Source organism: Sinohyriopsis cumingii, chromosome 6 (assembly GCF_028554795.1).
Source record: "Sinohyriopsis cumingii isolate HCF-2022 chromosome 6, ASM2855479v2, whole genome shotgun sequence".
NCBI lineage: Eukaryota > Metazoa > Mollusca > Bivalvia > Unionida > Unionidae > Sinohyriopsis > Sinohyriopsis cumingii.
Window position 1 is genome coordinate 49,978,470 of NC_142966.1, and position 18,860 is coordinate 49,997,329.

Consider the following 18,860-nt stretch of genomic DNA (forward strand, 5'->3'; position numbering starts at 1 on the left):
CGTAAAATGAGACACGGGCATCGGAAACCTGTGGAAAATTAATAAATCGTCAAAAATGGTTCTATATATTTCTCTTACGTACTCTGTCCAGTGTGGCGGTGCTATAATTTTCACTTTAAATAAGCAAATCTACATGTTTAACTAATACGTTTATTTGTGAATTAAAATATATTCATTATCTTGTAGAGACAATTCAACTTTCTCATTTAGTCGAGTATGAGCTGATATCAAAGAGCGAGAGCACTCCAGAAAGGTTTAATGGTCAGAGAAAAGAAAGAGCAAGGACAGACAATCGTGAAGGCGTATCATTGAACTAGTAATGAATATTTCCATTAATAAATGTAGATAGAAGTTATAGATGAGAACTATGCTAACTTAATTTTATATAAAATCTCAAGTTTTCTCAGTCTTCGTCGAAATATTCGACATTCCCAATCAGTTTTAATAGATAAATATCTTCTTTACGAACATGCTCTAGCAGGCGATTAACAGTTTTTCGACCCTCAAGTTGTACGCGCGTATACTGTCAGTCCAGTTACAGTGCATGCTCGCTCGAATTGTACGTACATATACGGGAGGTTCAGTTTCAATTCTTGCGCCTTCAAGTTGTACCTTTTCTTGTTTTCAAAATCATAAACAGCGAGATTATCACAAACTTCGCATGAATATTCCAAAGCAGGTCGAATAAAAACTATAAAAGTTCGATTTATATTTGCTCTTCAAAGTGAGTATTTAAGTTACTTAAGTAATGTCAGTGACATTTTTTGCTGGTTTCACCTTACAATTAGAGTATTCGCACACCTCCCCGTTTGTTTGCACTCTCCCTTCCCCACAAACACCGATTTTATGATCAGGTATCATTCAGTCCTGCGGAGCCATTTATTGTTGAGTTAAGGCATAATTTGAATCATTTATTTAAATTATTCATTGGAATTGCAAGAGTGTTAATTGACCTTTCGGACTAAAACACTACATTGGAATTATTGTGAATTCATTTAAAGACATTCTGGATCATATCATTGTGATCCATCAAGACTGTCGGTACTTCAACATATTCAAGACTATTGGTACAGGAAGACAGTTAAGATTTTTGGTACATCAGGATATTCAAAAACATTTGAATTCATTCTGTACATTCAGTACTTTTCAATTTATGATATAACATATAGGATTATTTGGGATTTCAGTCACCATACTTTTATAATAATTTTATTCACAATCCACGTAAATGCTATTATTTGCTGATTTTACTAACCTTGTTGGTTTCACTGCTTTTAAGTTATTTTTTAATGGAAGCTCGTGTTGTCTGAGGATTGTTTTTTTTCAACGAACCACTATCAAAGGTGATTAACATGTTTTGCTCCTTTCGTAGCAATGACTGTTAAAATCGCTTCATGGCTGACGACTAACAAACTCGTGACCATTTCATTTTAGCGTATTGTCGCCTATACCCCACCGATAGCTAACAAACCAGGCTTCGAGTGAAAGAGTTCTTGATGGAGACCCACAAAGTGGTGAAATGTCCCATCAAAATAGAGAAGATAGATGATAGTCACTCGACAGTAAATCAATTCCCAGTAAAGGGAAGTCAAGAAATGCTATCGGTTCATCTTGAAATAATAAAAATACAAAGTAATTGTAACTGACGATTCTCGTCCGCCCCTCCATCCCATAATATTAGAAGCTGTCCAAATTCTAAGCGGTGGTTTTCAGAAATTGTGCTGCCCTAAGTTTTAAATTGGTTCTATGTAGCGTCAATAAGTAATTTGTTTATCCAAGAAGAATGTGTACTATCTACACTATACAAACTTAATTGCTAATAAGGACGATTAATTACGTCTTTTTGAAGTATTGTTCCAGAAAGAGACCTTTAGTTCACTACTCAAGTGTCTGTGGGAGTCTACCGAAGTGTATGAATTTTATGTGAAATACATTCTCTAACAACTGAAACTACTATCAACGATGACTTTACTGATGTCTCTTTACTCTTTCTTAGTGCTTGTATGTAGAAATCCCTTTCATTTCGCGATTTTGACGATGCTATCACGCGAAATAAATACTGAAATATATTGTTGCAAGACACTGATATCACTAAATATTAATTGGAGTCTTTTCACAGTCGTTCTCATTTAGGTCAATCAAACTTAAAGGATAGCATTTCTTGGTTGTTTAAATTCATGAGAACCAACCACTAATGGAAAGAAAATACTTTATGTACAAAAATACATAGCAATTTAATAAATAAATAAATAAATAAATATATAAATTCTTTAAAACAAACCGATCTGATATGGTTTATATCTTGAATCACCTAAATAGATATCCATGTTAACTGTGGGATAGTAGCAGAGTTTTGTTTTTATCAGTTAAATAACGCTGAACAACCTCCTTTCCTGAAACCACTAAATACAAATATAAGACGAGGTTAAAACAGGACCTATATAATTAAGTAATAATTTTATGAGTTTGATGAATTGGAGATACTTTAAAATGCAAGAATATTTTGTTCAGGACTTACTCTGTGGCTTAATATTTTGTAGTTACAGAGAGGATAGTGTTGATGACAGTTATATGGAGTTGTTTTCGTATATAGGGGATCTTACGTGCGTGATCATTCCAATAAAACAAGAGTGCAATAATTTATTTCTTTTACGAACCTTGGAAAAATTATTATTTGAGTTGATTGTATATACGAAAAGCGCTGATTTTACTGGTGTAAACCACAGAGAAATGTAGTGAAAAGACTTGAAATATATTCGGATGCCTCAGTCGTTACGGCTTTCCTTTGGTATATTAATGTAAATAACACAGTTCGAACCCAGTACCCCTCACACCCCAACAAGGTAAAATAATATCATCATCGAAAGTAGTGACACCTCCGTAAAGGATTCTCGAACTGTCATCTCTATCAATCTGAGGGCGCCCGTCAAAAAATTGGGAATGATGAAGAGAACTCATACCATCAATCCTCATCACATCGTTATGATGTGCAGAATTATGCAATCATCAATTATGTGCTGGAATTACCGGCCAAAATCATTTCATAACAACTAATGAGAATTTATTTTCATAACAAGTACTGGAGAAACTCTCTTGTGACAGCTTGCCCACATGAATGAAAAGAACAATCTGCAGTACTCCTTTCTACTCTAAGAAGAGAATGATATTTATGTTAAATAACATTACAAAATTAGGTTAATCGATTGGTTGAGCAATTGATTGGTTGGGTGAAAAATTGATGACTGCTTAATAGCACCTACAATTATGCTTAGCATCAAGTCTATGTGAGTGAAGTGCGTTGTCGAAATTCATACCACACCAGATAAGTGGTAAGATAAGTTATGACGTCACCAAAGTTTGTTGTTGCGTGTGCGTGTGCGTGTGTGTATGTTAGCATTTGTGTCTACGATCATTATTAAGATCTGAATTTATTGGTGCAGGAGAGAGACAGAGAGACAGAGACAGAAATACAGAGCGAGAGAGAAAGGAAAATATTTAATATTGAGACAAGAAATACTGATCAATCTACAACAAATATTACTATATCTGGCCAAAGAACAGTTTTTAAATAATCATCCTCTCTATATGTGGATGCACGATATTTCAAAACACATCTGAACTATTTTTAAAGAATCGACCAGATAGAATGCAGCGATCAAAGTGTTGTAAAAAACTCTTACTCCTTTGAGTGTACGTATGAAGCAGATAAAAAGATTGCTAAGACTTTGAAAATATGTATTGCTTTAATATGTGGCGTTTATTTTTAGAACTATCACCAATTATTGCATGAACAAAATGATTATCTAGTAAACAATGTTTATATCAGTTTTAACGGTAATTTGAAGTATAACCCTCAGAAGGATCTGTGTTTGGAACTGATCCGGATCCCACAGACACTTTGCCACTGGTAACATCAATGTGACCACTAAGTCCACCACGTTCGAGTCCTACTCCGATCGTTGAGCCTCCCAGACTATTCAACCCTCCTCCAAGTCTCCCTATCCAATCTCCTTCACGACGACTAAGCACGCCTCCCAATGACCAATCTGGAGTATTACCGAACTGTCCTCCAATCTGACCTTTCCCTGTGAAATGGCTGTTTGTGCCTGTCCTCTCTAGCTGTCCACTCAATGACCAACTCGGAGTATCCCCAAAGTTGCCCCGGAGCCCTGCGTCTACCCGCGAATTGAAAGTGGGATCTGATCGTGTAACAAAACCGCCTAAGCCCCAGCTAGGTCTAGAAGATCCGCCCCCTAGTGGAATACTTAGTGAAGCGCTGACTCCCCATTCTGTTTGTCGTTTTGATCGGTGTTTTGTAGAGGGATACCTACCAGAAAAAACGAATATAAGTAAGTAAATAAAAACGCATATCATGACTTACCTTCCTCATTAAAAAAACATAAACTGCAGAAAAATACTATCTTTACGGGTTGAGCTAAGCCTCTGCAAAACACACAAATGTCAGCACCAAAGCGACCCTTGATGCGCGTATGTTGATAATAGCTCATCATAGAAACGTCATTCTCGATGCATGCGACTGATCCATCAAACGAGATGAATCTATTTTCAGTATACACTTTTTTCTTCTAAAATATCATTGGGGATCCTCAGAAAATACAGTATATAATATACAATAACATACATACATACATACATACATATATATATATATATATATATATATATATATATATATATATATATATATATATATATATATATATATATATATATATATATATATATATATATATATATATATATATATATATATATATATATGTATATATGTATGTATATATATGTATGTATGTATGTATGTATATATATATATATATATATATATATATATATATATATATATATATATATATATATATATATATATATATATATATATATATATATATATATATATATCAGTTTGCGGCTTTAAACGTTAGTATTTGTTCTTTATCGACAACAACGCCTCTGTAATTAAAAGACTCAAATTAACTGTGTTAACTGCTTCGAAGATTCTACTCTAACCATAATCTTTTGAACTGGGTAATTAGACCCCTTTAATCTCGAAACGATCTGAATAAAAGTCTCAAGCACAGTTCAAATGATAAATCGTCTATGATCTTCGTTACTCGGGCTCATCAAAATGTCATTATAAAAATGCATTCTTCATATTATTTATAACTTTATTTGGGCCTTGGAGAATGCCTTGAGTTCTTTTTTCAAAACTATTTTGAGATTATAGAGCATTTCTGAGGATGCAAGTATAATCACCTACATACAGTTCTTTTTTTAAAAATTAATGTTAAAATTTGAAAATTAAAATTCCATTCATAATTATAACTGATGATATAGTTTTACGTTGGGGGGTTTCACTTTATCTATTGTCTTAGATAAACATGATTAACTAATTAATGACCCAACTCAAAATATGGTGTCATACAGTTATGACAAGACGTACGATCACAAATTTAATTCCGTCTTCGCATTTCTGTTTTTAGGCTTTACCTTTGATATGGATAAAACGCCAACCAGTCTCCTGACGGAGGAATTTCCGGGCCAAATTCATACAGAGTGCCGTCTATCCCTTGAAGTACCACTGCATCCGGCCTAAAATAAAGAGGAGACACCGAAGACCATATGCATGAGAATGTAATTAAAAGAAGGGCTGGGATATTCATGATGTAGACGGTGTGGATCCTTCTCTTATATGAACACCCTGTGCTATGCTTTGAAACGTTTATACTCATCTTTATATATCTTTTTCGATCCTGACGTACGCTTGAGTAATGGAAAAAGTGTCCGCTACAATTAATGACATTCCTTCTTGCGTCAGTGGATTATCCTATTAGAAAACAGTGGGATTATAGATGTCTGATATAAATATTCTGTTGACACTATTTACCTGGTTTTGCATATTCATGACAGAACGAGGAAATCATTATTGTAGATCTCTTGTGCTTTATGTTCATTCAATAAAAAAAAAAATATTATTTTTGATCTAAAGTAAATCTTACCGCAATCTGTCACACTGTTAATGTCTTGAAGTTGAATTTAATTCATGAAATCTCACAACTAAGCATGAATTGGGACGATTTTGGTGTAAAGACACGTTTGTGAAACCAGTTACGGATATTGCTGTATGTACCCCACCGTATAAACAAAAGGACATGCCAAACAATAGGAAATGCTAAGAGATTAATTAGTTTCACCTGCTTCATTGAGGTTTGTTACCTGCAAGTCGTATAAATAACGATATTTTATTAAACGAACAAAATTATTCAGATTAAAACTAAATATTTTCAGCTTGGATACGTACTAATATTGAATAAATGAGTCATAAATGAGAGAGAGAGAGAGAGAGAGAGAGAGAGAGAGATTATTTCATCAACACTTACTACTGTAGCAGTGGGCGGGTATGTTTATAATATTTCTAACAAATTATCCATCAAGACATTGGCAGTTGTTTGCATAACAGTCAAAACAAAATAAAATACGTGTTCTTAGTGTCTGTTTCTAACACTTTTATAAAAGGAATGATTTCGTATATTTCTATGGAATTATTTCTAGATATGAAATAATTATATAAAGATACACGATTTGCTTTGGAAATTCATTCCTATATCTAGAAATTAAATTGTTCTTTTGGAAAATATTACTCTTTTAAACAGCAATAAAATGACCACGTGCATAATAAAAACAAATTTATTGCCGAATCACTAATGTAGTATATCTTATGTTAATAGTTCGCCTATGTTTTCCAAGAACGTTCTGGCGTCCCCTATTTAATTCAGGAAACTGAGACAATCCCACCTGTTTATAAAAACAAGTGATTATCCGTCAAACTCCGAGTTAACAAATATATTTACCATATAATTATAGTTAACATATGCACATCCGGATGGACCGGATGTATATCTGTCAAATGTAAACATAAAAGTGACAGTTGTGGTATTAAGGAAGCAAAAATAAGAACGTCATTTTAAAAGTATACATTAAATTATCTCCTTTTTGGATAACCTTTATTTTGCATAATTACACATTATCTTTAAGAAATCTAGGTTGTAAAGTGTCGAAGTTTGAATACGTATTGAACTTACAGTTTAATGCATTGAGCGTTAAAATTTTATCACATTTAAGCCAGAAAAGTCTTTGTGAAGGGTTACTTCGACCTTTCTACTTTTACCCCCCCCCCCATGTCAATGTTAAACTTGAAATGCCAGCATCTAGGACTCATTGAGATTTTACCGTGGCATCGCAACGCTGTCCTGGGAATGTAAACTTTTAAGCTAACACCCATAACCGCTTGATAGGAACCCATGTCAAATATTTATTTTCAAAGAGAAGTTGATATACGACGTAATTCAGAGATTCTAGGCTATCCACAATCTGACGAAGAAAATGATTATCTTGGAAAATTTAGGAACCGCTGAGTACGATAGGTCAGAGTAAATTAAGGCATACACTTTGGAAGTAATGTGAATTCAAAGTGACGACCTTGGTCGATATTCTTTAGTCCGAAAATTCCTGAGAGTTTTGGTTTTGAGGAAGCCTAAAAAGAATAGTGCTGTCCTCGTTAAGCGAGAAAAGGGGACCAGGTGGCTGTCTTGTAAGAAAAAACCGGTTTGAATCCTAGGACGCACAATTTCTGAAAAAGAACAACATTAAGGTACGCAATTGTAATTTTTCACGCAATTTTCTTTTGTTATTGTTTGTTTTATGCAAATGTGTTTGATGTGACTAGGATCCATATTATGTATCTTTTATTAAATTTCGTGGAAACCTGTTGATGCTATAGTTATTATGCAATTTATCTCTTTAATTTTACAGTTACTAGTTCACTGATAGAGTTGACAGATTGCATGCGATCAAACTTTTCATGCATATGGTTTCATAGGGTTATATAAAATAATTTCCTTTGTCTGGTTGGATGATACTCATTATCATGAGTTAACAAGAATATTTATATCTGATTTTGTAATGTTTAAATAATCTTGTAGGTTATGAATTGCTGTGAGCTAGAATTGTGTGAATATTATGCAATAGAAATCGAGCATGTGGTAGCGTAGGTAAAGAGATACGGTAATGTTAGATATACCGCTCACGTGTTAATTTACGGTCGGTCGCTGTGAAGTTAGAGAGATGATCTTTCGAATTAGGTCAAAATGTATGCAGTGTTTCGATAACTAGTTATGCTATTGAGTAACGTAAGTGAGGAAATTTTATGCACGTATAAAAAATGATACGTATAGAGATTTAGGGGTAATTTTGTACTTTAAGAAAACAGCGTTCTGGGAGACACGAGACCGTCCGAAGAGATGACGTGTTCAGAATAAAAGACTAGGAAGTCCAGAAAGGGATGAAGCGTTCACAATAGGAAGACTAGAGAGAATAAGAAAAAGTGATACACGGGTCAAGAGAGGAAGGTGATGCAATCAGTCGTGGAGATTGCGCTCTTTTCACCACTCGTTATTATGATGAAATAAATCCAAATTAGACACTGCTATTAAATTATGATGACATGATTTGGATTAAATTGGTGTTGCCGCTATTAATTGTTATTGACAAAAATTTTTTTTTCTTGCCTATAGGGGCTCGTATTGCATTATTTCTTCCCAATAGTCTTGCTCAGTTCTCTTTTAAAATTATATATATCCACTCACACCGGGCCATAAAATCGAGTGAGATCATCCCCTAGATCATGGGTCGGCAACCTTTTTTACATAGCATGCCACTTTTTTTTTCTGGATTAATTACAAAATGAACGCGCTCGTGCCACCAGCAAAAGAGTAACACTGTTAAAATTGAGATTTTTGGCTGCCCTTTGCGTGCCACAAAAAAACCTCTTGACGTGCCACCTATGGCACGCGTGCCTTAGGTTACCGACCCCTGCCCTAGATAACGCCAGCCAAGTCCATTTAACCACGTCTCTTACCAAGAGGGTGGCGTTACATAGGTGAACCACACACATGTCAATTAAGTGAATAACTGTCATGCTTTATTAATGTATCTACTTATTCCAGTGAAATGAGATTACCAAAATCTACGAAACAAAGGATTTTCCAACGTTTCAATTCTGTAAATGTAAAGTACGGATTTAATTTGTGTTGCAAAATGCAAGTAATCAATTTCTGGTTACTAATATACACAGGTAGTTAGGTAAAAATTTCGACCAGTTTGCAGGTATTTCGGTATTTACATCTTTTTTAGTATTATTGGATCATTCAATTTGCCTAAATTAAACAGCCGTCCTATTTGTATCGCTTAATATCACACTATTTCAACTTGGACTTGTACCCAAGGCTATACGACTGTTAATAATAATAATAATAATAATAATGAGGACATTGTATAGCGCCTAATCTTTAGAAGCTCTAAGCGCTTTACAACATTAGACAACACCTATAAGATAAAAAAAACATATAATAATATTATTTTTAAAAAACACACCATGAAATTAGAAAAACATTAAAAAACAAAAACATGCTGAGAATATTTCAGGTAGGATTATTATTAGGTAATTAAGTTTGTTCTTGCTGTCGAAATAAGTGAGCTTTGAGAACCCTTTTGAATGACATCACTCTGTCTTTGTGTCTAAGTTTAGTGGGCAATTCATTCCACGTTGCTGGGCTTGGTATGCAAACGAACGCTGTCCATATGACTTTGTGGGAATAATGAGTATACGATTGTCAGAAGAGGAGCGTAAGTATTTTGATGGTGTATATACATGGGTGAGATCGGATAGGTATGTTGGACTAGAGACCGACAGTGAAATGTAGTACAGAGAACAAATTTTGTGTTTGATCCTGGATCGAATAGATAGCCAATGTAGGGTGCTCTGATCGTGGTACTCTAAGTATGATCCGAGCAGCTGTGTTTTGAACTTTTTGAAGTTTTTGGAGTAGATATTGAGATGAACCAGAGAGAATTGAGTTACAGTAGGCCAGTCTTGATAGTACTAATGAACACACAAGTGTTTTAGTGGCATCAACTGAAAGATATTTGCGAATTGAGCTGATGCGTCTCAGCACAAGATATGCAGCCTTGCATATATTCATGATATGTTGGTGCAATGTGAGAGTACTGTCCAGAGTAACACCTAGGTTTCGTACTGATTGTGTGAATTTAATGTTGATGTTGCTGACATTTATTGTTTGAGGTAAAGGATGTGAATGAGAAAGTCTGTGTTTTGCGATCAGAATGGCCTCAGTTTTATCATCATTCATCTGCAGCTTGTTACATGTCATCCATGATTTCACATCAGAAATGCAACTCTCATCACCTTGAATGGTAGCATCAACTTCAGTTGGGTGGCTAGATTTGTATATTTGGGTGTCATCAGCGTACAATTGGTGAAACACTGGATGATGATCTATGACACTTGAGGGTGGCTGAGTGTACAGAATGAAGAGAACGGGTCCAAGAACAGACTCCTGTGGAACACCACAACATAGATCAACTGAGCTGGAGTGTATTCCATTTGCAGATACAATTTGTGTCCTGTTGACCAAGTAGGACTTGAACCACAGTAAGGCTGTATCATGAATGCCAAATACATGCTGGAGACGGTGAAGTAATATGTCATGGTATATTTTGTCAAATGCTGCAGACAAATAAAGGAGGGTGAGGATTGTAATCTTTCCGCTATCCATCACAGAGAGAATGTCATTAACTACTTTTAGAAGAGTAGTTTCAGTACTGTGGCAAGGGCGATATGCAGATTGTACATTGCTAAAAAAACTGTTTGAATTTAGATGAGATACAAGCTGGGATAGAACAACCTTTTCTAAGATTTTTTATATGAATGGGAGATTAGAAACTGGGCGGTAGTTCTTTAAATCGTTATGGTATAGTGTTGGTTTCTTCAGCAGAGGCTTTACAATGGCAGTTTTTAAAAATGACGGGAATTACCCGGATGAGAGAGAGGTATTCATAACATCAGTTAGTGAAGGCAATACTGGATCTAAGCACTCAAGCAGTAGTGATGTTGGAATTGGATCAAGTTCACATGACTTTGGTGCACTCTTCATCAGGATTGCACGTACAAAATCCATAGAGACAGGTTCAAATGCTACTAATGGTTGCCGCTCAAATTCTGTATCCCAACTGTATGGTGACTACGAGTCAATTGAAATTGTGGTGTCAAGCTTATCTCTAATGGTTTGTACTTTGTCACCGAAGAAATTTGAAAACATGTCCGGAAGGACGACTGGAGAGAAGGTAGTTGGAAGTGGTGTTGATTTGTTCCTTGACATTAGCTTGTTAGTAATCTCGAAGAACTCTTTGCAGCTGGAACTTCCATGATCTTAGTAGTGTAGCTTGGCTGATTTCGCTGCATTGACTATATCTGTGACATTCTTCTTAGCGACTTCATATATTTGCTTATGAATAGTGAGTCTGGTGGAAAGCCAAAGCCTCTCAGCTTTACGGCAGTCTCTTTTACAGTGCTAAGCTGGTCCCTAACACTGATATACCATGGAGAACACTTTTGAATTGATACTCTGCACTTGGTAGCTGGGGCATGTTTGTCAAGCAATGAACGCAGACAGTTATCGCGTTGTTCTGCGGTAGGAGGTAAGCAAGTTGTTAGGTTAGCTTGGATATCGTGCATTAGTTTGGTTCTATTCATCATACGGAAGTTTCTCTTAGTAGCAGATAAAGGTGGAGGGTTAGGGACTGATATGTCCAGATGGCATATAATGCAGAGGTGATCTGATGCAAGGTCATGGGATACCAGGGAGGAACGTAGAATGTTATGATCAGGTCTATGAAGAATGCAGTCTAAAATATGACCATGTTTATGGGTTGGTTGGTTAATTGACTGTTTGAGGTTGAAAACATTAATGGAATCAATGAGTTTTGATGCATCTGAGTTTCCGAGACAGTAAAAGTGAAAGTTGAAATCTCCGAGAAGAACCAGGTTGCCACCTATCGAATTTCCATAGTCCAGGAGATTCCGAAACTGCTCCAAGAAGAGAGAGTCAGCCAGAATGTTTTTTCTAGTAGGAGGAGGGCGGTATAGGCAGAACAAAATGGACTGACCTTTGCTCCAATGTGAGTGTGGTTTGGACTAGTTCAAACGATGTGTGGTCGACATTGAATGTTGTGGTTAGTTAAGACGTTTTATCATGGAGTTCTTTGAGATGACAGCAATTCCACCTCCGCGAGAATTATGGGGGAACGACTTGATGGAATAACCAGTGGGTGTTAGATCCGCACACTTGGGTTCATCGCCTGATGTTTTTAGCTATGTTTCTGTCAGGAAAAATATGTCAACATTTTGGTCGTTGATAAAATTAACTATTTCTGTGCGCTTTTCTGATGGTCCTACTGACTGGGCATTGAATAATGCAATGCGTAGAGGTATTTCTTGGATAGTTGACACAAAGTTGACGAATTAATAGGGATTTGAATTAGGTTATCTAAATTAACGGTCGAAATTTTTTTACATTGTTGAGCCGAAATAAGGGAGGTAACTGGGATTCTTCTTCCTGTTCTACGCCGGTAAGCTTTGAAACAACGTTTCTTTTTCGCTTCTGTTTACATTTAAGTAATGATGAATGTAGTCCCAGCTCGTTTAGTCTAGAGCATAATGTAGAGTGTAGAGCCAAGGAGTGATCATTTAAAGCAATTAATGAGGATCCATCGTAGCATAAACGGGTTGACTGGCGAGTATCACGTGATGGCGGTTTGTTCAAAAACAGTGGAGCAAGACAGCTGAGAAAAAGTCTAATTGTTCTCGTTTCCAAAACAAGGAGATGAAGAAACACATACGAATTTAACAACCAATACATAATGAACACAATAACGAAGATGAAAACAGGCAACAAGCACAAATATCATGAAAACGGCACTAAAAAACGGAACAGCTGCTTCAAGCCGGTTAAGCGATAGCGGCCATCTTGTATCAATGTTAACTTGCATCCAAAGTTATAAAATATACATATCGATTGAAAAGCATTAAAACTATTATGCAGTTAAATTTATCACGGGATGACATCTTAAATGTGTGGTCTATTTTATTGTATCTACATAGACTTACTACTTTCTTAGCATAGACATGGGTGGATGCTGTATTTTAAAATGCGTATACATGTCTCTCTCCCTCATTCCCAAGATGTTTTTGTCAGTCTGTCTGTAGATCGACAGGCAGGTTTGTAATTGGTTGGTATATGGTTAGATCGATAGGTATATAGGTTAGTATGTAGGTGGATATGTATGTATGAAGATAGGTGTAGAGAGCTTCGTTACAGCTAGTTTGTATTGGGGATATGTCTGTGCGCCTTTTTGCCGTCTTTTGGTGCGTACACATCGACATAGAATCGTCCGACCATTCTGTTTATGTATCCCTTTTCTGTCTTACAATTGTTAACCTGCCATCAAAGTAATTTCTTCCGAATATATTACCAGCTTGCATTCTAGGATTCATTAGGGATATTACACGTGTTGACTTATCACCAATAAGCAATTTAATTAATAATTGGGTCAGATTGAAGCGTATGATTCTAAATTTATTTGCACAAATGGGAATGGTGAATAGGGCCTTAGAATGTATGTGCAAGTATAACTCGCTCCGTCTCTCTCGTTCTGTGTATATGTCTTTATTTATATACGTGACTTTGTGTTTGAAATTATAATACAGATTTAATAATTTATTTATATAAATGTATGGTATCGTTTAGTATACTTTGTATTTAGTATCCATGTACACCCACTCTCTCTCTCTCTCTCTCTCTCTCTCTCTTTCTCTCTCTCTCTCTCTCTCTCTCTCATGTGTATGTATGTATTGTCTCTCTGCTTCTCGTTGTATTTGCTGTTGTGTTGATTTGGGATTAACGCCATTGCTCAGCGCATGATAGGTTATCCGTGGCGGCCAAAATAAGGACCACAGAACACCATTAATTTTACTATATATTCGCTACATTTGTTTCTCAGTACTGAAGTTTCCACTGTGTAACAATCAATACAAATCATATGTTAAACTGAAATACCGTCAAAGATGACTTCACAGTGAAGTTTATGTCATTGGTTCACTGGCATTTATTTTTAGAAGCTTGACTGTAAACAAACAAGCGTGCAATGGAACACATGTTTCCTTTCCGGATCGTCATCAAGACTTTATTACTCGGGGCCCCGAGTGGCCGAGTGGTCTAAAGCGCTCTCCGTTACGGATCACTGCCATCTCACCTCTGTCTGCGTAGGTTCGAGTCTCGGATTCGGCCAATGTGGGTATGTGAGAAAGCTTGCCAGTAGCTTCTCGAGGGTCTGTGGTTCTTTCCGGGGATTTCCCTGGTTCTACCTCCACCATTAATACTGGCCGCCATGTAAAACCTATCGTGTGCTGAAAAATGGCGTTAAACCCGACAACAACAACAAACCTTATTACTCACTGTACATTGTCACCGAAACACACACAGACAATCACACCATAAGCTCATATTCTAAAGAATAAACAATTGCCTTTAAATCCACACCAATAATGCCTACATCAATCTCTTCTTTTACCACCAAAATGAGATGGAAACAATGCTCTAAAAATAAACTGGGATTACATTCGAGGGTACTCAACCGGAACTATTAATTATGGTCTAATTCCATAACTGGTGGAGAAATAACCCGGGAAAAATGAAGAGAAAAAAACAACAACGTAAGAACCACCGACCTACGGGAAGCTACTCGCAAGCAATCTCACATACCAACATTGTCCGAGCCCGAAACTTGAACCCACGCGGTATGCATGTATGTATGTATGTATGTATGTATATGTGTGTGTGTGTGTGTGTGTGTGTGTGTGTGTATCTGCGTGTCTGCGTGTGTGATTGCATGCATGTTAAGCAATCATTCTCTTCCGTCTTTCAAAGATGAACAATCTCCATTTTGTCAAAGAAAATTGTATGTATGTATGTATGTAGGTAGGTAGGTAGGTAGGTGTGTTTGTGTGCGTGTGTGTATCTGCGTGTGTGATTGCGTGCATGTTAAGCAATCCTTCTCTTCCATCTTTTAAAGATGAACAATCTTCATTTTGTCAAAGTCTTGATACGTGAAGGTTCATTTTCTACTGAAAACAGTACATTTGATGAAATCCATCCTACTGAGAAATAAATTCGTTGTTGAAGAACAATGTATGTCTTCTGAAAAAGATCCCGAAAGAAAATTGTTTGCTGACGTCGCCGATATATTAGACACCTACTTTGTATTTTCTCAAACTGTTTCCACAAAATGAGATTCCAATACAATATTGAGATTTCTTATGGATTTGTATAATAACAAAGATACAATATAGCTTGGTATATTTAAAATTGTTCATCAGGGAATCTTTGTAGTGCTAGTTTGGGAAATATATATACACATATTAGCATTGTCTTCAACGACAATACCGAATTTGTTCATGAAAATACAAATTATTGTTACTTCAATTTAATTAGTGGTGTCATTTGAAAATTCAGCAAAAAAAGAAAAACGCTATTGCCATTAAAGAATTAAGAAAATATTTTGTTTTTATCCCAGGTAATTTTAAACAAAGAAACAAAGTAAACCAAGAGCAATTATAAAACAGTCACGCCTTCTCATGTCATTAGTAGAACCAGCATGTATCTAAATTGCACTAGAGGAGAAACTGTCAACACTGATTAGGCGTGGGAGTCATCCCAATGAAACAAAATTCACCTACACAAGAAACATCCATGAATTGTAGAAGCCTTCTTTGAAGATGATGTAAATAAAATAGACAAGATCTTTGACTGCCTGGCATATCTTTTTTTTTTTTGGGGGGGGGGGGGTTGGGGGGTTGTTTTTAGAAATCATTGAAATGTCCACTAAAAGAGTATATATCTTCAAATATTTGCACGTTCACGAAGATCGGTAATAGTGTTTTAAGAAATGTGTGGTTACAAATATGAACAGATAAATGTCACTTCTGTTTAAGAAATATCTCTATAGAAATGTTAGCTGAATCGATCCAGCAGACGATTCCAGAATAACCCATATTTCGAGAGAGCCACATGTTAAGTATGCTTCCGTAATTGGACAGTTTCATGCGTAGACCGTATCTACAGGGACGCCATAACTGGAGGCACTCAAGATGTAGACCGCATCTACTGGGACTCCATGAATGGAGACACTCAAGAAGTAAACCGTATCTACTGGGACGCCATGAATGGAGAAACTCAAAATGTAGACCGTATCTACTGGGACGCTATGACTGGAGAAACTCAAGATATAGACCGCATCTACTGGGACGCCATGACTCGGGACACTCAAGATGTAGACCGTATCTACTGGGACGCTATGACTGGAGACACTCAAGATATAGACCGCATCTACTGGGACACCATGCCTGTAGACACTTAAGATTCGGAGTCTGATGATGCAGCGACAAAACCTGGTGTGTCTGTCATCAGTTGCCATAATGGTAATACAGTCGGCCATATTTTAGTTTGCTTGGCAGAAGAATAGAGTGTTGAATTACCGGGATAATAAATTGGTTAACAAGTCCGTAATGAAGCCTTACAGTTCCTTACCTCTAGATATTTACGAGCTGTAACAGAGCCTTTATGCAGATGCTGAAACCAAACTTACAAATTATAAATAGTCTGCACCCTGGCTATATGTAGTCATCGTATATTCCTTTCATAATAGCGAACAAAATAAAATATAACACTGATTCGAGCATCGGCAAAACAGGGCATATAACGTGGTAGAGTAAAAGACGAGTATACAATCGTCTGTAAGTGTAACAAGTCAGCCAAACGTCATCACAGATTGGGAGCATTTGAAATACACTGGATAAAGCCTCATAAATATAACGTAAGCTGCACAAAGTGTCGTGATTTTGTTAGTAATAGGAAGTGAGACTAAAACAATATAGTCATGATAGACTTCAGTGTCGATCAGAGAATTAAAAACCAAAGACCAAAATAGTTGGCCGCCTGAAAAAGAAAGGATCCCGATGTATATTATAAATAAAGCAGCACAGAAGACTCAATCCCAGACTTGAGAACAGAATCAGAAATTGTAAGAATATTAGGTTAATGCGTTGGGAATAATACCACAAAAATTCAATGACAGCTTAAGGTGATGGGTATGACATTTATACATTACAGAGGGGACGGTTATTTGGAGCCAGGATTAAAAGGAAAATCGTAAAGTTCTTAGACTTTCCAAAGGCCATATATGATCTCACAAAATGAGGCATAACTATTCTTATTTTTTGACTCAAATAATAATAATAATAATAATAATAATAATAATAATAGTAATAATAATAATAATATCAATATAAATAATAATAATAATAATAAGAAGAAGAAGAAGAAGAAGAAGAAGAAGAAGAAAGAAAAACCAAACCAAAACGGCCATAAAACAAAAACACATCAACAACAGCAAGAGAGGTTATGCGTGTAGAACGCACACGTACTCACGAAAATCCTGATTTGCGACCATCTTTCCATCTTTTTATTTTCCAATTTTTCATCGGTTATTGATGGTGTCAGTCAAACATGATTTAAGACAAGTGTTTCCCAGTCTGATGAAGAAAATTAAAACCTATCTCGAAAGTGGCATCTAGTTCTACGCCATTGTCTTCTTCTACTTCTCTAGATGCTGCTGCAACAGCCAAAAATGTATAATCCCCTTAGAAAATCATGCGGAAGAGAACAGGGATATTGCAGTTTATTAGACATGTCCAAACAAAAATTCACACAATTTTGTCCTTTGGCAACACTTCATGTCCATCGGTACCACATGTCAGGTTTTTACGATGTTCGAACAATCAGTGGCGATGAATACCAGCATAAAAGAAGTGTTGGACAAGATTTACCATATTTCCTCAACGATCTTACTAACATCATCAGGTTTTTCTCCAAATGCTGCAAAAGAAATGTCCAGTCTGTCAAACAAAGTACTGGACGGACACATCTAGCATTGCCATCCTAAATGCTACAGGAAAATACGAGCATCGATTAGAGGGCGAGTTATTAAGCAGTAGCAAAATGGATAAACCTTTAGCCAGGATTTACTATAATTCAGCTATTGGAGCTCAGTTAGGATAAGCTCAATAGTTGTATCATGCAGCCAAAACCAATATTAAAGGTCTGATTGTGCAAGATGTTCGACAATTGTTACAAGAACAATCCACGCACACCGTACACAAACCCTTTCAACGAAAATTTCAAGGAAATGAAACCACCGTAGTAGCAATCGATCATCATTGCTAGTCGATCAAACAGATGTCTCTCAAGTTAGCTTCGTAGAATCGAGTTTACAAATAGTTGTATTGTGTGACTGGTGTGGTTTTTTAAAATTGGCTATGGTGATTCCGTTGACCTCCAAATCAAGTTCAGAGTTAATGTGAGCCTTAAACGTCGTCTTTAAACAATGTCGTCGACGCCATCTACAATGGCAATCAAAAAAGGAGCAGCAGGGAAGTTGTACAGACCAGACGGTTCCGCCAAAATAAAGCTTCCTACGCGAACTTTCTCCGTAGAAGCCTCAGATTTCAAAAATAAGCCTTCCTACGAAAATTAATTTGTGTAAATTCGTTACCGATTGCAATTTTCATGTGTATTCGGGCATAGAAAAAACGAAAGATTTTGGGGGGGGGAAATTTATTCTGGTGTCGACGAAGTTTGCAAAGTTTGGCTGCGAGTCTCATGAATAAATTTGATCAAGACCGATTCGATATCTACTACGCGGATCATGAAGATTAATCGTGATAAAACCATGCGGTGTTGCCTGGGCGCGGCTGAAGAAATTTTTGAATTTGTTTATGTCCATATCGCCGTTGCACCAAGTCTGATGAATATTTCTCAACGTGTGAGTATCAACGCCATTGAAAACTGATAAGATATTGCAATTGTCCC

At 36.3% G+C, this 18,860-nt stretch overlaps 1 protein-coding gene across 4 annotated transcripts; it reads right to left on the reverse strand.

The window, feature by feature from the left end:
* Positions 1 to 3,482: 3,482 nt before the first annotated feature.
* LOC149796904 (uncharacterized) lies at positions 3,483 to 17,676 on the reverse strand. Of its 4 annotated transcripts, none has more exons than XR_016421746.1 (3): positions 6,399 to 6,417; positions 5,509 to 5,610; positions 3,483 to 4,327 (listed from the first exon to the last, which is right to left on the reverse strand). XR_016421746.1 is itself a non-coding variant. In XM_089961585.1 (3 exons), the coding sequence occupies exons 1-3, from the start codon at positions 17,471 to 17,473 to the stop codon at positions 3,829 to 3,831; spliced, it is 654 nt and encodes a 217-aa protein (XP_089817711.1). In that variant the 5' UTR covers positions 17,474 to 17,676; the 3' UTR covers positions 3,483 to 3,828. The 4 variants fall into 4 exon arrangements, 3 of the variants coding, with proteins under 3 accessions (XP_089817711.1, XP_089817712.1, XP_089817710.1); XM_089961585.1 differs by lacking the exon at positions 6,399 to 6,417 and adding an exon at positions 17,421 to 17,676; XM_089961586.1 differs by lacking the exon at positions 6,399 to 6,417 and adding an exon at positions 17,417 to 17,633.
* Positions 17,677 to 18,860: the final 1,184 nt, after the last annotated feature.

Bases quoted from the DNA above. Each gene is read 5' to 3' on its own strand.
- LOC149796904 (XM_089961584.1), bottom strand. From the start codon at position 5,750: ATGAGTATAAACGTTTCAAAGCATAGCACAGGGTGTTCATATAAGAGA. The intron at 4,328-5,508 runs GTAAAGCCTAAA...TTTTTCTGGTAG, and splicing joins GCGTTTTATCCATATCAAAG to GTATCCCTCTACAAAACACC.